The 27,778-nt window shown below is 39.9% G+C and overlaps 1 protein-coding gene across 5 annotated transcripts; it reads left to right on the top strand.

Moving 5' to 3' along the window:
* Nucleotides 1-27,655, top strand: LOC104117754 (uncharacterized). Of its 5 annotated transcripts, none has more exons than XM_070196889.1 (8): nt 1-254; nt 445-870; nt 1,057-1,242; nt 13,509-13,582; nt 24,317-24,466; nt 25,175-25,460; nt 26,743-26,976; nt 27,067-27,655. In XM_070196889.1, the coding sequence occupies exons 3-8, from the start codon at nt 1,096-1,098 to the stop codon at nt 27,427-27,429; spliced, it is 1,254 nt and encodes a 417-aa protein (XP_070052990.1). In that variant the 5' UTR covers nt 1-254; nt 445-870; nt 1,057-1,095; the 3' UTR covers nt 27,430-27,655. The 5 variants fall into 5 exon arrangements, with proteins under 5 accessions (XP_070052990.1, XP_070052991.1, XP_070052989.1 ...); XM_070196888.1 differs by having other exon boundaries at nt 2-254; nt 445-551; XM_070196890.1 differs by lacking the exon at nt 445-870.
* Nucleotides 27,656-27,778: the final 123 nt, after the last annotated feature.

The following is a 27,778-nucleotide window of genomic DNA, read 5'->3' as shown; positions in this document are numbered from 1 at the left end:
TTCTTTTTTCCTTAAAAAAATCGAGAAAAATATGAGATTTATTATTTTGTAAGTGAAACAAAATTTGTTTTCATTGTCAGACTATGGAAATTGAATATATGCCCTCCCGCAGTCAAATCATTTGCAAATTAACTTTTGCTCGACACTTTGTTGATATTTTCCTTAAACCAAACAATTAGATCTATCCTTCTACTGTCTTCTTCGAGCGATTGGACTCTAGTAACTCAGTTTTCTTCCCCAATTGCATTGACAAGGTTAGTTGGACTTCTACCTAGTTTGCAATTTTAATTTATGTTGTCCAATTGCTTGTACACTAGACAAACTTTGAGTATTGGAGCACAAAAAGAATATAGAGGATTAAGGCGTAGTAGTAGCTGTCTTAATCACTTCTAAATTTTGTAATTCTATCAAACACTTTCCTCACTTTATGACTTTTTGCTACAGGGAATCACCCTTGGGGGATTGGGTTTTCCTTTTTCGGACGGCAGTGGTATCTCCAATCAAGACTTGAATTGTAATCGTGAAAAAGAGAACCACTGTTGTTTCTTTAGGTTTGTAATCGTGAGCTCTTTCTGTGGAAGAAAACGTTTCCAGTAGAAATGTTTTACTACTATATCATCTTCTGCATATTTTCCGGTGTATGTTTGGTGACATATGCAAGATGTAAGATAGGGTATGAGAATAGTTCCGTTATGATTTTTAGTATAAAAGATTGAAAATATTTCTGGTCCGATCCTTCGCGGACCGCGCATAGCAGGAGCTTAGTGCGCTGCCCTACCTGTCGGTTAAAGCAAGTGTGATGGGATAAGATTGCAAGTGATGTGGAGTAAGACTTGTGATATTTGTGAAGGAAATGACTTGTGCTTATTGGTAAAGGAAGTCATTTCTCCCTTTTGGCAAAAGATGTTTTCTTTTGTGTTAACCAACTACTCTAAAATTATTCATCCTTGAAAATATTATCCAGCCATCACCAAACATATAATATTCTCTAGTTTCTTTCTTTGTTTGATCAACCAGTTTTACTATTGGCATTTTTGTTATCTTCTGAGGTTTCAGAGGAGGGTGTTTTTTGATGCTTGGTAATCAGCTGAGCAAATGGGCCCTATATATTACATCCTTATTGCATTGCCTTGCACCTTTGGTGCCATAGCGCTGGCACTTGTGCACATATACAGGCACCTTTTGAATTACACTGAGCCAACTTATCAAAGATACATTGTCCGGATCATCTTTATGGTTCCTGTAAGTGTTTCCTGACTCTTAGTCTTCTCCTCAATCTCTCCATTAATGTAATATTTTCTTTGATAAGTACCTTTAAAATTAAAAAAAAGTAGCTTTGAAATTAGTATGTTTATGTAGTTTGAGATTATGTAACTTCTTCTCAATCTCACCTTTAAAGTTATACATTTATGTAGTCTTTAGCATTATGCAACTGTAGACTACTTTCTTTTTCTTTATTATTCAGTCTGCTATGATATGCTAAAGATACTGGTGGAATTTAGTAATTGAAGTTGTTGCTTGACTTGGGGCTCCATATAATTTATACGACAAGTATTCTAGTTTAATTCCCACACGAATTAATCTTTAGCAAATGGACTCACATATTCTTGAGCTTTATCTTTGCCTCTATGCTTGTTTGATGCACCTCATTAATCAGAACATGTCTTTTGCCTTTGAGATTCATCACTTATAATGATGCACCATTATATGTCAGAAGGCCATTTGTATACTATAACTATTTTGCTTTGTGCCAAATTCACTGAGCACTCAGGTCAGTTGAAGATTTTGGGCCAAAAATCAGTGTTAAGCTTGTGAAGTTTTTGGTAATTAAACTTTTTTATTAATCACCAAGTAGTAAATTACAAAACTTAGCTGTGGTTGCCTCAGACAGCTATTTAGGAATGAACTACCAGACTCCACTATGCCTTTACTGAGAAGTAAGAAGCACACCTCCTAGGGAGGGTTTCTCTACTTTTCAAGCAAGGTACAAAATACTAGAAAACAGCTAAAACTTGTGAAGTTATGTGCTATGCAAGTGGATAATCATTTAGGTTCTTGAGCATTCATATAGACTGCAATAAGCTTGAGAGATAAAAAGTCCCAATTAGAATAAGCAACTTGTTGTACTTTTACAATTATAGAAAGGGGTACACCTTGGGTCCGGGTGCGTCAGGCCTTCAACTAACAAGAAAGTGTTAACATATCCTATTTAGTAGGTCAGTACCTGGCGTCCAATCTGGGGCAAGGAAGTTCTTGGGGCACTTAAAGCTAGGACTACAAATTTGATTTTGAAATGTAATAGTGCATGGCTGATATACTGTGAACTGTGATGATTGTGTTCCTGAGTAGCATGTTTAGAGTCACTCCTTTGAGTTTTGGTGATCTTGACACTATGGTCAAATGGGACAAATTTCTCCTTCATCTCATGCTAAAGGGCCTAATTTGGCTGCATATGTGAAGTAAGGGACGACTAGATTTCATTATTTTTAAATGTATGCAAGTCCAAAAGCAGGGACAGAGTTAAACTTTTTTATTCTTATTATGTTACTTTGGATGGTAACAGTTGATTGATGTTACTAGTTTTTGATGTAATGAAAGACTTTCTGTGTGGAAAATGTCTTTATAGAAAAGAATATTTTACCTCTTATTATGGTATATTAGAACTTAATGGGCTACGTTGTAACACTCAATATCTAAACGGGGTTGACTTAACTTAAAGTAATTGAAGTTTGGAATTACTTAAAAGTCAATGTTTTCCTCTTAGCCAGTTTGCAAGAAAGTTTTTTCTTCTTTCAAATTGTAAAAAGTTATATCACTAAAAATAAAACAAAACTGGAGCCAATTTTCTCGGAACGAACCCAATAAAAAGTCCTCCTAAAAGCAGATTTAATCACTCAATTAGGACGAAAACAAACTAAACATGCCAAACCAAACTAGACGGTCTTTTAATCCAACCGCCAATGCCACCTTAAAAGATCATGTCAAATTTAAGTACGCCGTTCAATCTGAAACTGGTGTAGTTTTATATTGATTCAAAAAATTAAGAAAAAACCTTTGATATGGGGCAGTTGGTACAACTTTGAAGTCAAAAATGGAAGTTATACAATTAAATTCGAAAAGTATGCAGAAGATGTGGATGATTGTGATAATTATTCAAAAGATTATGACAGGATGAAGAATTAGCATTGCCACAGGGTTTGCTGATTCAACGTATTTGTGAGAAAGTACGGGAGAAAATATGTTATTGATATTGGATAATAAATACAATCCAAGAGGTCCCTATTTATAGCTATACACTACAAGGAGATATTACTCCTCTTCCAATGTGAGACAAGACTACACTATACATATCTGTAAACTAACACTTCCCCTCAAGCCGGTGCATACACATCATATGTACCGAGCTTGTTACACATGTAGCTAATACGAGAACCAGTAAGAGACTTAGTGAAAATATCTGCTAGTTGATCATTCGACTTTACAAACTTTGTAACAATATCTCCTGAAAGTATTTTTTCTCTGATAAAGTGACAGTCGATCTCAATGTGTTTAGTCCTCTCATGGAACACCAGATTTGTCGCAATATGAAGAGCAGCTTGGTTATCACACACTAGTTCCATCTTGCTGATTTCTCTGAACTTTAACTCCTTGAGCAACTGCTTGACCCAAACTAACTCACACGTCGCCATAGCCATGGCCCGATATTCGGCTTCGGCGCTAGATCGAGCAACTACATTCTGTTTCTTGCTCTTCCACGAGACCAAATTACCTCCTACTAGAACACAATATCCAGAAGTAGAACGTCTGTCAAAAGGTGATCTTGCCCAATCAGCATCTGTGTACCCAACAATCTGCTCGTGGCCTCGATCCTCGAATAGTAATCCTTTGCCTGGAGCTGACTTTATATACCGAACAACTGTATCCCAGTGACTATCACAGGGAGAATCCATAAACTGACTTACAACACTCACCGGAAAAAAAAAGTCAAGTCTAGTCACTGTGAGGTAATTCAATTTTTCAACTAACCTCTTATATCTCGTAGGGTCTCTAAGAGGCTCCCCCCTGTCCAGGCAGAAGCTTAGCATTCGGATCCATAGGAGAGTTAATAGGTCTGCAACCCATCATTCCAGTCTCCTCAAGAATGTCTAAGGCATACTTCCGCTGTGAAATAACAATACCTGAGCTAGACTGAGCGACCACAATACCTAGAAAATACTTCAATCTGCCCAGATCCTTAGTCTGGAAGTGCTGAAAGAGATGTTGCTTTAGATTAGGAATACCATCCTGATCATTGCCAGTAATAACAATATCATCAACATAAACCACTAGATAAATACACAGATTAAGAGCATAATGCCGATAAAACACAGAGTGATCAACCTCACTACGAGTCATGCCGAACTCCTGATGTGATTCTTCGAGTTAACAAAGAACCAACCTACCAGGATCAAGATCTTGAAACGAAAACGTGGTTTTGCGGGCCAATTTCAAAAAACAACGTATCTCAAGTTTTACGACTCAGAATCTGATGATTCAAACACGAGGTGAAAAATGACGATCTGAACTATAAGAAAGACTATTTACTCGTTCAAAACAAGTAAATATTTATACTGTACCGGTTCAAGGAAAGTTATGATTCTATGATATCAAAAAAACGAATTTAGATCAAGAAACGTGTTCTTGAATGATCAAGAACCTATGTTACTCGGACTCTTCAAAAATGTTGTTGGGTGCATGTCGGATCCTCCAAATTTAGTGCATTTTTGTAGGATCCGACACGGGTGCGGCAACACTTTTGGAGAGTCCGAGCAACATAGTCAAGAACTATAAAATTCCTAAAGTCACCACTTGGAATCAATTAACGTGATAAAGAAACATCACACGCAATTGAAAACAAGATAAAGACTATCACCATCTTGCTTGGAACCAAAAACAAGGATAAAAAAGACAAAATAGAGAAAAATACTCTATTGTAAAACTAGGGCAAGCCTCAAAAACGTCAATTTCATTCTACAAGGCAAGAAAACCCTTTATATAGGCCTAAAGTCTCTTCTTTGATGACTACAATTCCTATTCTAATAAGGAAATAAAATAATTAAAGACAAGGAAAGTAAAATCCATATTCTACAAGGAAAAGAAACTAGAATCCTACTAAAAGGAAAATCCTTATTCTAAAAGGAATAAACTAAATCCTATTTTAAGAAGGAAAGGGTCTTGGCTTCTTGAAATCAATCTTGGGCTTCTTGGACTTCTTGTGCTTCTTGAAAATACGTCCATATATTTGAACCTGAGCTCTAAAACATGATCTTGGCCAAAATTAATAAAATTTAACATAGATTCTTCTTTTACATCATTCTTCCCTGGTTGAAAAAGACTCGTCTTCGAATCTAAAGGCTCCACAAATGGCACAAGCTTGGCAACTTCCATACTTTAGTTGAACTCATATTCACCCGGCTCTAAGTTGCATTTTTCTAACTTGTCAAAAAGCTTTATCGTGTTGTAACAAAGCTTAGCATGTGGCCGAACTAAATCCCACTTTCTCAATAGTAACTTTGTACCAATATTGCTGCAATGAATCCTCTTAAATTGATTTTTAAACACTAATCCACAATCATAAGTTATATTCTTTTGATCTTCAGAAATCTTGAACTTCTCCATGTCAATGTGGTGCTTATGGGATATGCCAAGAAAATTCGATTTAGCATCATAAAATCCCATAGAAGAATCAAATTCAAGTACCTTTGGATCAAGCTTGGAGATCGAAGTATATCTTCTTGAGAATTCATCAGCAACAACGCTCTCATATTTAACTAGATCATGACCATTGATGGAATTTGTGTTGAGATCTCTTACATATTCTTGAATATATTCATCCTTTGGGGGCAAGAAAAAAATTGGAACAAAATATGAACTCAAACCCTCCATTATGGACTCCTTTTTAAGCAACCCTTCCTGTTGTGTTTGCAAAGTTTCATGGACTTCTAGATTAATGCAATATGTTGCCTCGTTTGGAAGGATAGAATCAACAATCAAATTAATATTATATTGAGGATCTCTATTAGGTGAAAAGTTAAGCTCACATATGGGATGCTCCAACGGATCATCATCAAACTTCTGAGGTAAATTCTCAACTTGTGGATCTAGTGCATGCTCCTCCTCCTTGTGCTCTTCCGTAGTAATACCAACATTCAAAGACTTTTCTCCATTGATTGGACCAATTATTTGTAATTTGTTCAGAAAAGAATCATCATTGAGCTGGTACTAAAATAATCTTACGTCCATTCTCTGTAAAAGAATAGGTATTAAGGTCTTCATCATATTTAGCACACCTATCATACACCCATGGTCTTCTAAGTAATAAGTGACAAGCATCCATATTCACTACGTCACACCAAATCTTGTCTTTATAGATCTTACCAATAGAAAAAGATACTAGGCATTGACGAGTTACCTTTAAACCATCATCATTTCAACTTCAATGCTGTAAGGATATGGATGAAGCTTGGTAAGTGGGAAAACATCGACAGAGAATGGAACTTGATTCTGGATAGCTAAAGCAGAGAGCCAAAGACTACCATCTGTAACTGCCTTTTAGTAGGTGGATTTCATTCCATAAGTTAATTACCCTGTGAATAATGGTCATTGGAGTGATGCAATATGTAAGAACTGCATCCCCCAAAAACGCAACGAAGCATGGGATTGTATGAGTAGGGTACGAGCAGTTTCAATAAGATGTCTATTCTTTCTTTCAGCTACCCCATTTTGTTGAGATGTGTACGGACAAGATGTTTGATGAATAATCCCATGAGATTTCATAAACTGCTGAAATGGGGAAGACAAATACTCTCGGGCATTATCACCACGAAATGTGCGAATAGAAACCCCAAATTGATTTTGAATTTCAGCGTGGAAGGTCTGGAAAATAGAAAGCAGCTCAGATCGATTTTTTATCAAAAATATCCAAGTGCACCTGGAATAATCATCAATGAAACTGACAAAGTAGCGGAATCCCAAGGTGGAACTGACTCGACTAGGACCCCAAACATCTGAATGGACTAAAGTAAAAGGTGACTCTGCTCGATTATCAAGACGCCGAGGGAAATGAGAGCGGGTATGCTTACTGAGCTGACATGACTCACACTCTAGAGCTGACAAGTGAGATAAACTAGATACCATTTTCTGAAGTTTTGACAAACTGGGATGTCCCAATCGTTTATGTAATAAATCTGGTGAATCAGTAACAAGACAAGTTGTAGAAGGAAGACAAGATGTGAGTGCATGTGATTTAGCAAGGATAAGGTAATAAAGTTCGTTTGATTCACGCCCGGTACCAATGATCCGCCCCATACTGCGTACCTGTATAAAAACATGGTTGTGAGAAGGCACGGGAGAAAATATGTTATTGATATTGGATGATAAATACAATACAAGAGGTCCCTATTTATAGCTATACAGTACAAGGAGATATTACTCCTTTTCCAATGTGGGACAAGACAACACTATACATATCTGTAAACTAACACTCCCCCTCAAGCCGGTGCATACACATCATATGTACCGAGCTTGTTACACATGTAACTAATACGAGAACCAGTAAGAGACTTAGTGAAAATATCTGCTAGTTAATCATTCGATTTTACAAACTTTGTAACAATATCTCCTGAAAGTATTTTTTCTCTGACAAAGTGACAGTCGATCTCAATGTGTTTAGTCCTCTCATGGAACACCGGATTTGACGCAATATGAAGAGCAGCTTGGTTATCACACACTAGTTCCATCTTGCTGATTTCTCCGAACTTTAACTCCTTGAGCAACTGCTTGACCTAAGCTAACTCACACGTCGCCATAGCTATGGCTCGATATTCGGCTTCGGCGCTAGATCGAGCAACTACATTCTGTTTCTTGCTCTTCCACGAGACCAAATTACCTCCTACTAGAACACAATATCCAGACGTAGAACGTCTATCAAAAGATGATCCTGCCCAATCAGCATCTGTGTACCCAACAATCTGCTTGTTGCCTCGATCCTCGAATAGTAATCCTTTGCCTGGAGCTGACTTTATATACCGAAGAATGTGAACAACTGCATCCCAGTGACTATCACAGGGAGAATTCATAAACTGACTTACAATACTCACCAGAAAAGAAATTTCAGGTCTAGTCACTGTGAGGTAATTCAATTTGCCAACCAACCTCCTATATCTCGTAGGGTCTCTAAGAGGCTCCCCTGTCCAGGCAGAAGCTTAGCATTCGGATCCATAGGAGAGTCAACAGGTCTGCAACCCATCATTCCAGTCTTCTCAAGAATGTCTAAAGCATACTACCGCTGTGAAATAATAATATCTGAGTTAGACTGAGCGACCTCAATACCTAGAAAATACTTCAATCTGCTCAGATCCTTAGTTTGGAAGTGCGAAAGAGATGTTGCTTCAGATTAGTAATACCATTCTGATCATTACCAGTAATAACAATATCATCAACATAAACCATTAGATAAATACACAAATTAGGAGCAGAATGCCGATAAAACACAGAGTGATCAGCCTCACTACGAGTCATGCCGAACTCCTGAATAATTGTGCTAAACTTACCAAACCAAGCTCGAGGGGACTGTTTCAAACCATATAGTGACCTGCGCAATTTGCACACACAACCATTAAACTCCCCCTGAGCAACAAAACCAGGTGGTTGCTCCATATAAACTTCTTCCTCAAGATCACCGTGGAGAAAAGCATTCTTAATGTCTAACTGATAAAGAAGCCAATGACGTACAACAGCCATGGACAAAAAGAGACGAACATATGCTACTTTAGCCACGGGAGAGAAAGTATCACTATAATCAAGCCCAAAAATCTGAGTATATCCTTTTGCAACAAGACGAGCCTTAAGCCGATCAACCTAGCCATCCGGGCCGACTTTGACTGCATAAACCCAACGACAACCAACAGTAGACTTACCTGCAGGAAGAGGAACAAGCTCTCAAGTGTCACTCACATGTAAAGCAGACATCTCGTCAATCATAGCATGTCGCCATCCTAGATGAGATAGTGCCTCACCTGTAGACTTAGGGATAGAAACAGTGGACAAAGAAGATATAAAAGCATAAATGAGTTGACGACAGACGATGATAACTTAAACCGACATAGTGGGATTAGGATTAAGTATGGATCGTACACCTTTGCGGAGTGCAATTGGTTGACTAAGAGGAGACAAGTCCGCAGTAGGTGCAGAATCTGATGCGGGACGTGAATCACCTGGGCCTGATGCTGGATGTGGACGACGATGATAAGTCAAGAGTGGTGGAGCTGCAGAAGGTTGAACTTTATTATGTGGAGGAACTGGAGCTATAGGTGGTGGAGCTACAACCAGAGCTGTAGGTGGTGGAACTGGAGCTATAGGTGGTGGAGCTACAATTGGAGCTATAGGTGGTGGAGCTATAACTGGAGCTGTAGGTGGTGGAGCTGGAGTGACTGAATGTCCAAAAGATGAAACTGGTAGTACCTCAGAAATATCTAAGTGATGACCTGAACCTGTGAAGTATGATTGGGTTTCAAAGAAGGTAACATCAGCGGACATAAGGTACCGCTGGAGGTCAGGAGAGTAGCATCAATACCCCTTTTGTGTTCTCGAGAAACCCAGAAATACGCACTTAAGAGCACGAGGAGCTGACTTATCTGTTCCTGGAGTAAGGTTATGGACAAAACAAGTGCTTTCAAAGATACGGGGCGGAAGAGAGAACAAAGGTAAGTGGGAAAACATGACAGAGAATGGAACTTGGTTCTGGATTGCTGAAGATGACATACGATTAATAAGATAGCAAGATGTAAGAACTGTATCCCCCCAAAAACGCAATGAAGCATAAAATTGTATGAGTAGGGTACGAGCAGTTTCAATAAGATGTCTATTCTTTCTTTCAGCTACCCCATTTTGTTGAGATGTGTACGGACAAGATGTTTGATGAATAATCCCATGAGATTTCATAAACTGCTGAAATGGAGAAGACAAATACTCTCGGGCATTATCACTATGAAATGTGCGAATAGAAACCCCAAATTGATTTTGAATTTCAGCGTGGAAGGTCTGGAAAATAGAAAACACCTCAGATCGATTTTTTATCAAAAATATCCAAGTGCACCTGGAATAATCATCAATGAAACTGACAAAGTAGCGGAATCCCAAGGTGGAACTGACCCGACTAAGACCCCAAACATCTGAATGGACTAAAGTAAAAGGTGACTCTGCTCGATTATCAAGACGCCGAGGGAAATGGGAGCGGGTATGCTTACCGAGCTGACATGACTCTCACTCTAGAGCTGACAAATGAGATAAACCAGATACCATTTTTTGAAGTTTTGACAAACTGGGATGTCCCAACTGTTTATGTAATAAATCTGGTGAATCAGTAACAGGACAAGTTGTAGAAGGAAGACAAGATGTGAGTCCATGTGATTTAGCAAGGATAAGGTAATAAAGTCCGTTTGATTCACGCCCGGTACCAATGATCCGCCCCGTACTGCGTTCCTGTATAAAAACATGGTCATCAAGAAATAAAACAGCGCATTTAAGTGATTTGGCTAAGCGACTAACAACTATGAGATTAAAAGGACTATTGGGAACATAAAGGACTGAATCTAATGGTAAGGAAGGAAGTGGGCTTGCTTGACCTATTGCAGTTGCCATGGTTTGAGACCCATTGGCCATTGTGACTTTTGGAACAGATTGAGAATACGAAATAGTAGTGAAAAGAGATTTGTTACCAGAAATATGATCTGATGCACCTGAATCAATGACCCAAGACTGAGATGATGAAGATTGGGAGAAACAAGTCACGCTATTACCTGTTTGAACAACAGAAGCTATCTCAGAAGATGTCTGCTTACATGCTTTATAGTGAAGGAACTCAATATACTCTGCTAAAGAAACCATCCGACTATTCAAAGCATCGGTTCCCATGTCGCTACAATTTGTTGTAGTAGGGTTAACTTGAAATAGTGGAAATAAGTAACTCCTGTGAGAAAACTGAAGAAATAGCTTGAAAAACACTGTTTACAGCAGGAAAACAGAAAATTGTTCTGTGTCGGAAACACTTTTCACGCCGGAAACACTGTAGCTCGCCGGAAAATTCCAAAGTTGTCGGAATTTGTCGTAACCAGGATGGATAGACTCGGAATTCCTTTGCGAGCAAGCTGTCCTGAAGAAATGTTTTCAAAAAATGGCCGGAAAGGTCACTGTTCACACCGGAAAAATATTAAAGTGGTCGGAATTTGATTTGAATTAGATGGGTAGGCTCGGAATTTTAAGGAGAGCACACTGTCCTGAAGAAGCTTCGCGAAAAAATTGCCGGAACCCTCGCCGGAAAAGTTGTTGCCGGCGCGTGGAGGAGCGTGGCGGCTTTTCCGCCGGATAAAATTTCAGAGGTTGGTCGTCGGAAGGTGATCTACCTCGTGGTGGTGTTGGTTTTAGCACAACACCGACAGAAAGTGACTTTCACTTAGACAAGCCTTAGGTCACCGGAAAAATTACACGATGGCTAAGTTCTTTCTTCCCGGTTAACGTTGGAATGACGCACAACGATCTTTTCTCATTAATGCTCTGATACTATGTGAGAAAGCACGAGAGAAAATATGTTATTGATATTGAATGATAAATACAATACAAGAGGTCCCTATTTATAGCTATACACTACAAGGAGATATTACTCCTCTTCCAATGTGGGACAAGACAACACTATACATATCTGTAAACTAACAATGGTCATCAAGAAATAAAATAGCGCATTTAAGTGATTTGGCTAAAGCGACTAACAACTATGAGATTAAAAGGACTATTGTGAACATAAAGGACTGTATCTAAAGGTAAGGAAGGAAGTGAGCTTGCTTGACCTATTGCAGTTGCCATTGTTTGAGATCCATTGGCCATTGTGACTTTTGGAAGAGATTGAGAATACGAAATAGTAGTGAAAAGAGATTTGTTACCAGAAATATGATCTGATGCACCTGAATCAATGACCCAAGATTGAGAGGATGAAGATTGGGAGAAACAAGTCACGCTATTACCTGTTTGAACAACAGAAGCTATCTCAGAAGTCGCTACAATTTGTAGTAGTAGGGTTAACTTGAAATAGTAGAAATAAGTAACTCCTGTGAAAATATTGAAGAAAAAGCTTGAAAAACACTGTTTACAGCAGGAAAACAGATCATTGTTCTGCGCCGGAAACACTGTTCACGCTGGAAACACTGTAGCTCGCCGAAATCTACTATAGCTGACGGAAAACTCAAAGTGGTCGGAATGAAACAAAACCAGTGAGGGTAGGATCGGAATTACCAGGCGATCCTAATGTTCAACTGGAACTTTTTCAAAATCTGGCCGGAACAGTGCTCACGCGCCGGCGCGTGGGTCATATTTCGCCGGAATTTTTTTTCTTTTCCAAGCGCGTGAGGGCGCGTGGACGTGTGTTTTCAGGTGGGGTTGACTGGGGTTTGGTCGCCGGAGCCTGAGGAGTCTTGTGGTGGTGTTGGTTTTTGCCCAACACCTACAGAAAGTGATTTGCTTACGGACAACCTTCTAAGTCGCCGGAAAATTGCACGGCGAAGAGGTCTTTCTTCCCGGAAGTCGCTGGAATGATGCACAACGACGGGTTTCTCACTAATGCTCTGATACCATGTGAGAAAGCACGAAAGCACGGGAGAAAATATGTTATTGATATTGGATAATAAATACAATACAAGGAGATATATCTGCTCTTCCAATGTGGGACAAAACTACACTATACATATCTGTAAACTAACAGTATTGACCTTAGATGCAGTTCATTTCTTATATTGTCTTTGGCTTGGAATAGAAGAAAGAATGGCTACATGGTATACAACAACAACAAAAACCACCCAGAAGAATCCCACTAGTGGGGTCTGGGGAGGGTAGAGTGTACGCAGACCTTATCCCTACCCCGAAGGGATAGAGAGGCTGTTTCCGGGAGACCATCGGCTCAGAGACAATAAATCCGTAACAATAGAATCCAGAAAAATAGTATTAGCATCGTAAAAATGGCTACATGGTATCTGACCTGAATTTTCTTGATAAGTCAAAGTAAATCTTCAGTGCATAAAGCGGGCTTTAAATGCAGTTGTTTAATGGAGCTTTGTCGATTATAATTTTGGCAGAATTAGTTGTAGGATTTTGTGCTTTATTGCATAGAGGATATTGTTGTGTTCCCTCAAATCTAAATTCAAGGTGCTATTATTCACAGTGAGTACTCCAGCTTTATGGACTTGTTAGAGTATGTTGCATTAGCCACAAATTTTGCATTTATTTCCAGAAGGTCATCCTATTTATTTATATCTGGACACAATGGTGTTAATGTTGGTTAACAAATGATTGTTCCCAGTACATAGGTGCTAACTAACAAGCTTGACTTCTGAAATCCTTAAGAAATTCATAGTTACATTCCATCTTTCAATTTCTGCTATCACTTCGATAAATTAAAGTAGTTCTCCTTGTCTCCCTGACAGGTTTATGCGCTGATGTCATTCTTGTCACTCGTTCTAAATAAGAACGCCATCTATTTTAATTCCATACGGGAAATGTAAGTACAGTTCAATTTAGTATTTAGTGGGTTTGATGTACACACTTATTCTTCATGTTACTATGATAAGATCACAATGCTGTTTGTTCCTATTATTTTGCTGCTATTTTTGCCAAACTGAGTATAAATTTTGCAACTAGTAGCAACCATGAATGCTAGATGGGATGATATTAATAGTGAATAGCTTAGTGATGTACATACCGAAAATCATAGTTGTTCACTATAGCAAGTTCTTTTTCGTAAGCCTACTCTCTCTAGGTTGTTGACTCTTCCTAGTTCTTTAAATCCCATGCATGGATAGTTAAATACAATGAACTTTTGATTCCTATAGTTTTGGTCTCATGAGACTGGTACTGATTACGTTGAATACTCTATATTTTATCTTATGTTAATGGGCTAGGAAGCTATTATTGACTTGAGTGCAAAGTTAGGGTTTGAAACTGCAATGCCCTTGATTTTCTGAAATGTGTTTATGCAGCCAACGGATGACCACGCATGACTTGGTTACTATGTCTATACTTGCTTTTCAGCTTTGAAACATATATAATACCTTAACAGACAATATGTTATGATATATAACATTTAAGCTAAACTTGAATTTACTGCAAAAGGATTATGGATGCTTCTTCCATATCAAAGACGTAAAATCATTCTTTAACTCATTGGGTCAACCAAACATGAAGACATCCAAAGTAATAATAACTAATATAATGGAAACTAGCTGATATGCTGTTGTAGGTGCTATAGTTGTTGAACTACCAAGTTAGCGGTCCAACTTTAAAGCCTCCAACAACATATTAGGTCAACAAAGCGAAAGCTTCTCAAGAAGCTTCGACTAGGAGTACGTGGGACAGCTGGAAAGGCCTTAAAGTTTATTAAAGAGAAGTAAAACAGTTTAGCTACGAGCTTGCTGAGATGTAGGATAATTGAAAATCAAATAGACCACATCCTTCCATAAATTCAAATCCTCGGAGCAGAATTGGCTCCATCCTCGTGACTTATCTGGAACTACCTGTGGGTGCAATTGACCGACTTATCTTAGAGAACCACTTGTTGAGAGAGTTGAAAAGGCACTTGCTGGATGACCAAAGAGGTATCTGTCAAAGGGGAGAAAGAGCACTCTATCGGCTCTCTAGCATGCTGAAATATTACATTTTTGTCTACCAACCAAGAGGTTGTGAGTTCGAGTCACCCCAAGAGCAAGGTGGAGAGTTCTTGGACGGAGGGAGCCGAGGGTCTATCGGAAACAGCCTCTCTACCCCAGGGTAGGGGTAAGGTCTGCGTACACACTACCCTCCCCAGACCCCACTAGTGGAATTATACTGGGTTGTTGTTGTTGTTGTCTACCCACACCATGTATGTTGGCACAAAGGTTGGAAAACTTTACAAGAAACTTCTTATAGTGTATGTGGGGGGGAGGAAAAAAACCATCTTCTAAATTGGGAAACAATGTAATTCCCTCTAAAGGTTCTGGATGAAGTTAGGAAGAGACAAGGAGAGGCAGAGCACCCAACAGACCACTCAATCATATGGTGTAGCTTATGTAAAAAAGTACAATGAAAGGATGAGATGATTCTGTCACAGTAGGAAACGAGGATACAACCGGATTTCGGGTGCAGAAGAAGTGCAGGTATCTTGTGCAAACTGGATATTGAGAAAGCATTCGACCAAGTTAACTGGTCATACATGTTTTCAATGCTAAGGAAAATGGGATTTGGTAGCAGGTGGATTAGGTGGATTAAATACAGCTTGACTACAGTCAAATATTCAATTCTCATACATAGGAGCCCAGTAGGATTCTTCTCACCCCAAAAGGGTTTAAGGCAGGGGGACCCTTTGTCTCCATTCTTGTTCATCCTAGCTATGGAGGGTCTTAGCAAGATGTTGGACAAAGCAAAGCAGTTGCTTTGGTTAGATGGTTTTAGTGTTGGAAGACCTCAAGGGAATCCAATCTGAGTCTCACATTTGCTCTATGCAGATGACACATTAAGTTCAATATCTTAATCTAACTCTGCTCATTTTTGAAGCTATATCAGGACTTCACATCAACATGGCAAAAAGCATAATAAACCCAATTAATGAAGTTCTCGACTTAGAGGCTCTAGCTGATATTCTATGCTGTGGCATTGGCTCTTTCCCTGCCACATACCTTGGCCTACCATTGGGAGCCAAATTCAAATCCGCTGAAGTGTGGAATGGGGTGTTAGAGAAGGTAGAGAAGAGATTGGCGACATGGCAGATGCAGTATCTCTCCATGGGTGGTAGGCTAACTTTGATTAGCAGTGTAATTGACAGTATCCCAACCTATTTCATGTCATTATATCCTATGCCCAGCAAAGTGCTCAAGCAGCTGGACAAACAGGAAGAATTTTCTATGGAAGGGGAATAGCGAGGGACATAAGTTTCACCTGGTTAAATGTGCCAAAGTGACTCAACCTAAAGACCTTGGTGGACTTGGAATTAAAGACGTAGCAAAGCACAACAAATGCATGCTAATGAAATGGCTAGGGAGATTTGGTGAGGAAGACACTAGCCTGTGGAAGAAGGTGGTGATAGCCAAGCATGGTCAACAGAGCCACTGGTGTACCAAACTCAGTAGACCCCCCGTGGTGTTGGGCCATGGAAATACATCAGCAGCCTTTGGGAGGAATTTTCTCAGAATATTTCTTTCAAGGTTGGGAATGGGTTGCATGTAAGATTCTGGGAAGATAATTGGTTAGACAACTGCCCCTTGAAAGAGAGTTTTCCACTGCTATTCCTGATTGCTAGTGACCCCAACTCCACAGTAAGTCAATATAGATTAGGAAACTCTTGGGTTCCACTTTTCAGAAGGAACATGCATGACGGGGAGCTGAATAGTCTATTTGTTCTACTTGGTAGATTAGGAAACTTTACCATAAATGAGCAGACCCAAGACAGGCTTAGTTGGATAGGGTGTGGTACAGACGCATATACAGTGAAGTCAGGCTACAGGCGCATGTGCGAGCACAATGGAATCATTGACTCTTGGCCTTGGAAGCTTATTTGGAGGACAAAGCTCCCTACAAAAGTTATCTGCTTCACTTGGACAACACTCAAAGATGCTTGCCTCACCCAAGACAATCTCTGTAAAAGGAGTTTTCAGCTGGTCAATAGATGCTACCTGTGTCAGCAAAACTCTAAATCAATCAATCATCTATTTTTGCATTGTCCAGTGGCAGCAGACATGTGGTATATGTTTCTCTCTATACTGGGTATAAGCTGGACACAACCACAGGGTATCTGGGAGGCAGTGGAGGGTTGGAACAGTTGGAAAGTTGACAGAACCATCAAGAAGGTCTGGAAGATGATCCCAACAAGCATTTTTTGGTGCCTTTGGCAAGAAAGGATTGTTTTGATGGCATTTCAACTCCTATCCACTCTCAAAGCTAAATGCCTTGTGTACCTATTTAGTTGGAACTCTCTAACCCCGGTAAATAATGTAGTTTCCCTGGTAGATTTCATTGGCTCAATTGCTCTAACTTAGCTACTTTCTACTTTTGTGTTGTGGCTAGCTCCCTGTGCTAAGTAAGCTTTTTGTTGTAATGGAGCTAACACTTATCCTCTTTGTAATTTTGCATCTTCTTGATGCCTTGGAATGAAGAATCTTATTTCATCAAAAAAAAAAAAGGTGCAGAAATGTCTCTTAATTTAAAGCTTTTCAGCCCATCTTCACTGTGATGTGGCAAACAGAAATAGTTGCCCAAGGTGGAATCTTATGGTATCTACGTATAAGAAGATATCTGTAGGGTTTTATTTTGGGGGGGTGGGGAGGGGAGGCAGGAGAGCTCAACAAACTGCCCTTCAATGACAAATACCAATTACGAGAGAGAAAATTGGAATTTTCTCACGCCTCAATTTGAATTCCTATAACACTGAGGAAAGTGCCTTTATTCACTTGGATAGTAGTTTGGGGAGCCATCATAACACCAAATAATTTGAGGAAAAGAACAATTTACATTAGTTAGTGTGTCAAGTACAAGGAGACACGAGAAATTAAGCATTTGTTACTCCACCACCCCTATTACACACAGTTTATAGTGTATATTCTGGAATTAATTGTAATTTTGAGCGAAGATACAAAACTGAGAGAGATGCGGCTAGTAATTATTTTTTGGTTGTAAGTTGATATGAAAAAATTATGATGCTGGTGTTGCAAAATCCTTGTTCTAGGAAACGATTAGGATCTTGGATTCGTTTTGCTTATGACTTTTTCTTTATTTTATATCTTTCTGAGAAAATATTTTTTGGGGTGCGGGTGGGGGTCACTTGGACTTTTGAGCAGGCTTTGATTGGCAGATGGAACTTGGTAACGTATTATTTCATTCCAGTTGTGTGAAAGAGTTCAAAGTATAACCCTCCCTTTTCTAGCAATAACAACCTCTATCTTTTTTAATTGAAAATTGAAATGTGGAATTTTTTGCGATTCTGATAAATTTGCTTAACTAGTTGGTTTCCCAATAATTGCTTTGTTGCCTTGCAATCTATTTGAGTATTATGAGTCGAATTTAGATAGTTTGCGTGATAAATGAGCTTACTTTCCTGGCATAGGAGTATGGAGAAAAGTTGGCAAGAATGGTGGAGGAGAGTTCTGACTTAACAGTGTTCGGTCATCTCGCCAAACTGTAAAATGATGTTCCTGCAGTAATTTGACGTTGATTTAAATGGCTCTATTGACTCATAGTTGCTTTTATTAAAAAAAAGTTGTTGATGCTTAATTAGGATATTTGGGAAAACGTGGATAGTAAAAGCAATGAAAAACATATATATGTGCATCACACGATCCTCAACAGAAGAATAAATCCAAAATCCCCAAATACTGAATATTACCTCGAGTGGAACATATATAAGATCAATAACCAATAAAATGTCACATCTCAAGTCAGAAGGACTCATAGGTACGCCGACTCCTTATCGAATATTACACACGATTCTGCCGAGGCGAACGACTCGATCCCGTAATAATAGTGTACACCGCCGAGGTCGTACGACCTGATCCATAGACGCATCTCATAATACAGCCGAGGTGAATGGCCCGATCCCATAAGAATAGTGAAATTTTGACGGGTCACTGGCCCAACAACAACATACCCAGTATTATCCCACACCGTGGGGTCTGCGGAGGGTAGTGTATACGCAGACCTTACCCCTACCTTGTGAGGATAAAGATGTTGTTTCTAATAGACCCTCGGCTCAGGAAAGTATAAGCACCACATTAATAAAAATATAGACAAGGGACAATACCAAAAATCATATAAAAGCAGAATAAAAACAACAAGATAGTAAGGTGGTCAACAATGAAAAAAAACAACGGTTAGTCATAAAAACCTACTACCAATAGAAAGCGAGACTGCGTGCTAATACTACTGTTATGATCACTCTAGACTACCTACTCTATTACCCTAATCCTCGACCTCTATACCTTCCTATCAAGGGTCATGTCCTCGGTCAGCTGAAACTGCGCCATGTCTTGCCTAATCACCTGTCCCCACCTCTTCTTTGGCCTACCTCTACCTCTCTGTATGCCCTCCACTGTTAACCTCTCACACCTCCTCACAGGAGCGTCTGTGCTCCTCCTCCTCACATGACCAAACCACCTAAGCCGAGTTTCCCGCATCTTGTCCTCAATAGGGGCCATACCCACCTTGTCGCGAATAACCTCATTTCTGATCCTATCTAACCTGGTGTGCCCACATATCCATCTCAACATCCTCATCTCTGCTACCTTTATTTTCTAGACATGAGCGATCTTGATTGGCCAACACTCAGCCCCATCCAACATCGTTGGTCTGACCACCACTTTGTAGAACTTACTCTTAAGTTTCGGTGGTACCTTCTTGTCACACAAATCACCGAAAGCGAGTCTTTATTTCATCCATCCCGCTCCAATACGATGTGTGACATCTTCATCAATCTCCCTATCCCTCTGAATAATAGACCCAAGGTACTTAAATTTTCCTCTCCTAGGGATGACCTGCGAGTCCAGCCTCACCTCTCCTTCCCCTCCTTGAGTCTCGCCACTGAACTTGCATTCCAAGTATTCTATCTTGGTCCTGCTCAACTTGAAACCTTTAGATTCCAGGGTCTGCCTCCATACCTCTAATTGCGCGTTGACACTGTCTCGCGTCTCGTCAATCAATACAATATCATCTGCAAATAGCATGCACCACGGCACCTCCCCTTGGATGTGGCGCGTCAGTACGTCCATCGCCAGGGAAAATAAAAAAAGGCTGAGTGCCGATCTCTGATGCAACCCCATCATAACCGGAAAATGGTTCGAGTCCCCCACCCACCGTCCTCACTCGGGTCTTTACTCCATCATATGTTTCCTTAATCAACCTAACGTAGGCAACATATACACCTCTAGCCTCTAAACATCTCCACAAAACCTCCCTCGGAACTTTATCTTACGCCTTTTCTAAGTCGATGAACACCATATGCAAGTCCTTTCTCTCCCTAAACTACTCTATCAATCTCCTAACAAGGTGGATGGCTTCTGTTGTCGAACGCCCCGGCATAAACTTAAAATGGTTCTCGGAAATAGACACACTTCTCCTCACCCTTAGTTCTACCACTCTCTCCCAGACTTTCATAGTATGGCTAAGCAGCTTGATACCCCGATAGTTATTGCAATTTTGGATATCACCCTTGTTCTTGTATACATGCATCGTGCTCCACCTCCCACTCTTCAGGCATCTTCTTTGTTCTAAAAATGACATTAAATAACCTAGTGAGCAACTCCAAGCCTGCCTTGCCCGCACTCTTCCAAAACTCCACCGGGATTTCATCCAGCCCGGTCGCTTTGCCCCTGCTCATCTTACGCATAACCCCTCAACTTCATCAACTCTAATCTGCCTACAATACCCAAAGTCACAACAACTCCCAGAGAGTTCCAAATCATCAGTACAATGCTCTTGTCCCCCTACTCGTTCAAGAGACTGTGGAAGTAGGCCTGCCATCTCCGACGGATAAGCCCCTCATCCAACAAAACTCTACCATCTTCGTCCTTGATGCACTTTACTTGGTCCAAGTTACGTGCCTTCCTTTCTCGCGCCTTGGCTAACCTAAACAACTTCTTATCCCTACCTCGGCCCTCGAGTTCCTCATACAAACAACTAAAAGCTGCAGTCTTGGCCGCCGTAACTGCTAGCTTTGCCTCTTTCTTAGCCAACTTATAATACTCCCTATTCGCCCTCTTCTCCTACTCGTTTACACTTTCCACTAGCTTCAAATACGTTGCTTTCTTGGTTTCCACTTTTCCTTGCACCTCTCCATTCCACCACCAGTCTCCCTTGTGACCACCAGAGTAAACCCTTTGAGACCCCTAATACCTCTCTCGCGGCTTCCCTAATGCACTGCGCAGTCGTGGTCCACATAGTGCTTGCGTCCCCACTACTCCTCCAAGCCCCCGTAGTCACCAACTTGACCCCTAACTCCTGCGCTTTAGCTTCCGTCAAGGCTCCCCACTTGATCCTATGTTGGCTATACATCGCCCTTTTCCTCCTCTTCCTCGTGATCTCAAGGTCCATGACGGGTCACTGGCCCAACTCACGAATATATATATGAGTTATGAAATTCAAGAAACTTTCGAACAAACACGTACAACGCGGGAGATATCCGGAAAAAGGAGTATAATTTCCGCGACTAATCAAGTAGCGCGTCAAGTATCTATAATAGCAAAGTTCGATATTCTACGCAAGTCTAGTATCAGACAAAAACATAAATTAATGTATCTAAGCATGCAAGAATAACTCAAATAGTACAATTTAAACATGGTATGGGCCTAAGTCTACCCGAACATAATCAAGAATCTTCCATACACACAGACATTCGTCACCTCATGCGTGCGTAGCTCCCATAACACGTAGCACGTAGCAAATATAACACCTACGGGGTAAATTTCCCCTTACAAGGTTAGATAGAAGACTTACCTCGCTCCGAAATCTGATAACCGGTTCCAACGCATCTCTAACACCTCAAACCAATACCAAACGATCCGAAACTAGTCAAAGAACGTGCAAACCAATCAAAATATACTCAAAGACTCGTAATTTAACAATTACAAATAATTCCTAACTTCACACGAAAAGTCAATAAAGTCAACCCCTGAGCCCACGTGCCCGAATTCCGAAAATTTTTGATGATAAATATTATCCATAGCACCACGAACTCAAATATATGATTTATATCCAATTCCATGTCCAATTTCGTGGTCAAAACTCAAAAATACCATTTCTAGGTTTTCTTCCAAAATCCCACTATGTCGACCAATTTCCATGTTAAAATTCATATATAATCCGTGTATTTAGCTCACAATGAGTAGGAATCACTTACATTTAGATGATAAAAATGCCTTTCCAAAGTCGCCCCAAAATCGCCTCCAATGAGAGAAATAAGATAAAAATGAGCAAATTCTCGAATTGCTAACTTATACATTGCCCAGACGTTACCTATCGCGATTGCGGTCAAAAGGCTCGCGCTCGCGAAGCAAAAACACCCCTGCTTACCAAAATAGCCTACGCGATCGCGTTTGACCTTCCGCGATCACAAAACACGAACATCCTCTCCACCACGAAGGTGAGACCTCTTCGCGTTCGCGAAAACCAACTCACCCCAGCCGGGCTTCAACCCCTATGTGAACGCGAGCCTCAACACGCAAACGCGAAGCCCCAACTCAGACCACTATGCCAACGCGGAGCATCACCCGCGATCGCGAAGAACAATAGCCCCCAACTCCAGAGCACCCTTCGCGACGCACCATCCGCGATCGCGATGCGTACCAAAGACATCAGAAACCAGCAGCTGCAAATCAAAGGGAAATGGTCCGAAACCATCCCGAAACACACCCGAGGCCCACCCAGGACCCTGTTCAATCATACCAGCAAGTCCCCATACCTTATCCAAAGGCTCGAAACGCCACAAATAACATCAAAACCAAGAATCGACGATCAAAATCCCTCTCTTAACTTTCAAATTTCGTCGAACGCGTCCGAATCACACTTAGACATTCCGGATCACGACCAAACTTCACACACAAGTTCTAATCAACTAAATGAACCTATCCAAGGTCCCGGAACACCACCCGGAGTCTGATAACACCAAAGTCCACTCCAAGTCAAACTTAGCAAATTCAAAACTTTCAAAATGCAAACTTCCGATAATAAGCGCCAAATTGCTCCCGAACCATCCGATACTCAACCCGAACATACGCCCAAGTTCGACCTATAGGAACCTTCAAATCTCTATTCCGAGGTCGTTTACTCAAAAGTCAAACCTTGATCAACTCTTCCAACTTAAAGCTTCCGAATTGAGAATTATTCTTCCCAAATCAACTCCGAACTTTTCGAAAATCGAAATCAACTGCACATGCAAGTCATTTTACATATAGTGAAGCTACTCAGGGTCTCAAACCGCCGAATGACATGCTAGAGCTCAAAACGACTGGTCGGGTCGTTACACAAGAACACGGCAAATGTTTTAGAGCCGGAGGCTTTTGTTGACTCTCTAAGTTCGTTACCTACTCACCAGAAAGTCTTCTTTTGGATGTACTCTGTCCCAGCATCACTTTAATGATGGTTTTCTTACATCAATAATATTATGACAATAACCGATATTTTTTAAAGATCTTAGAGAGAAATGGCTTGAAACTTCCTTTGAACTACTGCAAAAACTATAATGTCTTTGTGAACTCTTATTGGTGACTATGCATTGACGGAAACCTCACAGAAATTAGTTGATGCTTACAGCATATAGAGAGGAAATGGAAACAATATTAGACTTGCTATGATCCATGTCTGTATGTTCTTTGTTAGGTTAGTTTTATTATATTGATTCTTGGTTTATCTATCTTACTATGAGATCCCTATACTTGGGATGTTACTCTTTTTGGTGGTTGTGTTTGTGTTTAAACTTGATATTTGTTTAAACCGCATATCTTTGAATTCAGAGGAAGTGAAGGATCATTCGCTTTTTTTTTTTTTGGAGTAAAAGGGAAGGATCATTTTAACTTCAATTATAGAGGCTTAACATACTGTATCCATAAACTTGCTACTGTTGTTCTTTTTGGTGTTTGTGAGTGCATTTGACTGATCGAAGGAAGAACTTCCTCAAAGCTCCGGCCACATTTCTTTGGACTTTAGAGGAAAGAGGAGTGTAGTGGCTTCAGTTATAGAGACTATTCTTTTTTTGGATAAATACTTCAATTATACAGAAATAAATATTGTGTTAAGTTATATCTTCATGCATGGGCTCTCCGGGATGGCGGGATCTGGATTTCACATGTTTGGCTCACTCATAGCTCTTCTACTCCTATTATCTTCAAAAATTTACATCAATATGGGAGAGTCATGGGCTCTCCGGGATGGCGGGATCTGGATTTCACATGTTTGGCTCACTCATAGCCCTTCTACTCCTATTATCTTCAAAAATTTACATCAATATGGGAGAGTCTGGTTTATATTTGTTTGTTGCTTTGCCTTCATTGTTTGACATTTTTAGCTCATTTGTAAATATTTCATGTGTAATTGACTCAATCTTTTCTTTGTTAATTTCCATCCTATTCAAGCATGCCAAAAGAAAAAGCTTTTTAGGGGAAGGGGGTGTTTGGTTATAAATTTGTATACGATGTATCCTTTGAACTGAGATGGTGTGTAAACGTTTCTCTTTGAAGCTAAATAATAAACTTCATGGATTTAATATTTCTAATTTCCATTTCAGATATGAGGCTTGGGTCATATATAATTTTCTATCACTCTGCCTGGCATGGGTAGGTGGCCCAGGAGCTGTTGTTCTAAATCTGAGTGGCCGAGTTATAAAGCCTAATTGGTATCTGATGACGTGCTGCTTTCCTCCAATTCCTTTGGATGGGTAAGATACTCTTGCAGGAAGCCACATTTCTTTGCAATTTGTCAATAAATAGTATTCTCTCTCCACCATAAATGAACATTAATTATTTGGACCTTTTTAGTTTTTATCTAATATTTGGACGTCAATGGATTTTCAGTTGTCTTGAGCCACTTAACGACTCCCTTGATCCTTGCCACCAGATTAATTTTCACCATGTTGTACTGTTTAGTTAATCGCGTAGGTATTGCGGAAATGCTATCGGTGTTATCAAAGGCGAAAATCGCAAAAAAGCTCTAAGGTCCGTTGGGGCTTTAAGCGCAAAGCATAATTAAAGCGTGGGCTTTAATGAAAAATGCGCAACTGGAGAAAAAGTAAAAATATGTATATGTAGTCTAAGACCAATAATTATAAGCATGAATAACAAATATATGGACAAAGAAATTGAAAAGAATTACGATAAAGTGAAATATCAATTGTTTAGTGTCGTCTTTTCAGGAATATACTCATTGGTAAGAAAAAGAATACCTTAGATCCTTGATGCGACACTGAAGCGCCCACAAAGCGAGGCGAAGCACTCAACATGTTTTGAGCTTCGTTTCAGGGCTTTAGCGCGCTTTAAGCGTGCCTTTGACAACACTGAACGCTATAAATTTTGTTAGATGATTCGAGATTTCATCTCGTGTTTTATATTTTGTAAACTGCATTTCTGTTGATGTCAAAGCTATGCAGGCGCTTTATTCGGAGGTGCAAGCAGGGATGTTTGCAGTTTGTGATCCTCAAGCCCATATTAGTGGCAGTCACATTCATACTTTATGCAAAACAGAAATATGAGGATGGAAATTTCAGTCCAATGCAATCCTACCTCTACCTCACAATTATCTATACTATCTCATACTCGATGGCACTTTATGCCTTGATCTTGTTTTACGTGGCATGCAGAGATTTGCTCCAGCCATTTAATCCAGTTCCAAAGTTTATCATAATCAAATCTGTTGTATTCCTTACTTACTGGCAGGTAGGATTTTCCATCTTTCTATAAATTTATATAATCACATTCTGTATCCACCACTGAAATTGAATTGTGCTTAATTACATTTATTTACTCTGTATTATTTGGTAAAGAAACCTTCTATAATCTTTTATCACTGGCCTTATTGCACCAAATCTGGCATGGTTTGATGCTTTTCACTTCATTGGCTCTGTTAGCTAAAAAATTGCTTTCACAAGTCCAGCAAAACAGTTAAACTCTAGAACTATTATTACTAACTGCTTATTGGTGCACACGGGAAAAACCATTTCACATTGTTGCGTTTTTTCCTAAGTGGTTATCTTTCTTCAACTGCTTATTGATGCCCATTGGGAATGCTTTTACGCCTAGAATTGTTATGCTGTTCACTAGATGGCCATTTTTGCTTGATTCTCGTTTGACTGTGGTCTCGCATCCGGTGTCTTGTGCGATAAGAAGGTCCCACAAAGACTTAAAGGTAAGTTCTACGGAGTAGTTGTTAGACCAGCTATGTTATATGGGGCCGAGTGTTGGTCAGTCACTAACTCTCCAAAGGGAAGTTATCACGGCGTGAAAATGAGGATGTTGAAATGGATGTGGGGACATACTAGGAGAGATACGATTAATTAAAATATTCGTGACAAGGTGGGGGTGGCCTCCGTTATTGACAAGATGAGGGAAGCGAGACTGAGATGGTTTGAGCATGTGAAGAGGAGATGCACAGATGCCACAGTGAGTAGGTATGAGAAGTTGGCAATTGTGGGTCTAAGGAGAGGTAGAGGTAGGCCGAAGAAGTAATGAGGAAAAGTTATTAGACAGGACATGACACATCTTCAGCTTAGTGAGGGCATGACCCTAGATAGAAGGATATGGAGGTCGAGGATAAGGGTAGAAGATTAGTAGGTAGTCGTAGTTGGTGAGGGTTCGATTCCTCACCTTGTAATCTCCTCCTCCATTTTTCCCGCCCCTACCCTATGTAATAAAATAAAATAACAAATCTTTATTAAGGAGGAATGGTTGCTTTTACCTTTTCTGCTTTTGAAATGTGGTAGTTTGCTTGCTGACAAAGCTGAGGATTACCTTTTTAACTTAGCTTGGATAAGTCATGTATTTTTAAAGGGCTAGTTTTCCTTTTATTTTTTGGTCATGCAATGGTGTGTAACAGAGTTTATACTGAAATTCTAGACAGAGAATTACTGGCTCTTGGTTCACGGAATATATTCTTGTGTTTAAAAGTTATGTCCATTTCAAGCTTCAAGTTCTCATATCCTTCTTCGTAACTGACTTCCAGGGAGTTCTGGTGTTTCTTGCTGCGAAGGCTCGATTTATTAAAGATACCGAGGAAGCTGCAGAGTTTCAGAATTTTATAATTTGTGTTGAGATGCTTATTGCTGCTGCCGGCCATCTTTTTGCCTTTCCATACAAGGAGTATGCTGGAGCTAATGTTGGTCCTTCTCATGGCTTTTTGGCTAGCCTTGGCCATGCCCTTAAACTTAATGACTTTTACCATGACACTGTCCACCAGGTAAACCAGGCAACATGCTCATTTTCCGTTTTGCCTTCTACTGTATAACCAAATGTATCTTCACAAATTTATGTTCTTCCACTAATGCAGTTTGCTCCGACTTATCATGATTACGTGCTCTATAATCATAGCGAGGGTGATGAGGGAGCAAAAAAATACAGGGCGAGGACTTTTGTCCCAACTGGTACAGAGATGGATACTGTTAGGAAAAGCAAGAAGATATCTGCAAACAAATTGGAATATATACAATTCTCTAGTCTCTCTTCTGCTAGCAGTACTTCCGAAAATGCTGGGATTGGCTGTCAAACTGGGAAATCAGAGGCAGTGAATTCTTCATTGCTGATAGATGCATCAAATAGTGTCTCATTGTCCCATGATCTCTCTCACATTGATGTTGACTTGACAAATTATCCACCTAAGGTTCCTGCAGCTAACGTGTCAGGGACATGCTGACAAATAGAAAATGTTTATTCAAGTGACTAATACTAGCAAAATATGTATTTTTAATGGGTCAGATGGCAGCAAAGTTGGTCACAATTGTATATTTCTTACCCATTGATTTGCAAGGCCTTACTCTCTCTCTCTCAATTGTATATCTTCGTGGTTAGTGGGTGGGTGTGAAATTACTCCCTATTGTCTCTCGAGAATCTGTTTATAGATGCTGTTCTCGTGTTTTCCATTTGATTCTACTATAGGAAGGCAATTCTATTAGGAGCTCTTCAATTTGCATTTAAATTCTCAAAAGTGAGTTCATATCTGGGTTGGTCAATTAGACGTGTATTTTCAGATAACGTAGGCAGTA

This window comes from Nicotiana tomentosiformis, chromosome 3, assembly GCF_000390325.3.
Source record: "Nicotiana tomentosiformis chromosome 3, ASM39032v3, whole genome shotgun sequence".
NCBI lineage: Eukaryota > Viridiplantae > Streptophyta > Magnoliopsida > Solanales > Solanaceae > Nicotiana > Nicotiana tomentosiformis.
The sequence above is the reverse complement of the archived record's forward strand: the minus strand, read 5'-3'. Positions and strand labels throughout refer to the sequence as shown.

Excerpts from the sequence above, each read along its gene's own strand:
- LOC104117754 (XM_070196890.1), top strand. The coding sequence starts at position 1,096 with ATGGGCCCTATATATTACATCCTTATTGCATTGCCTTGCACCTTTGGT. Across the intron at positions 24,467-25,174 it reads CCTCCAATTCCTTTGGATGG|GCGCTTTATTCGGAGGTGCA; the intron begins GTAAGATACTCT and ends AAAGCTATGCAG. Across the intron at positions 25,461-26,742 it reads TATTCCTTACTTACTGGCAG|GGAGTTCTGGTGTTTCTTGC; the intron begins GTAGGATTTTCC and ends ACTGACTTCCAG.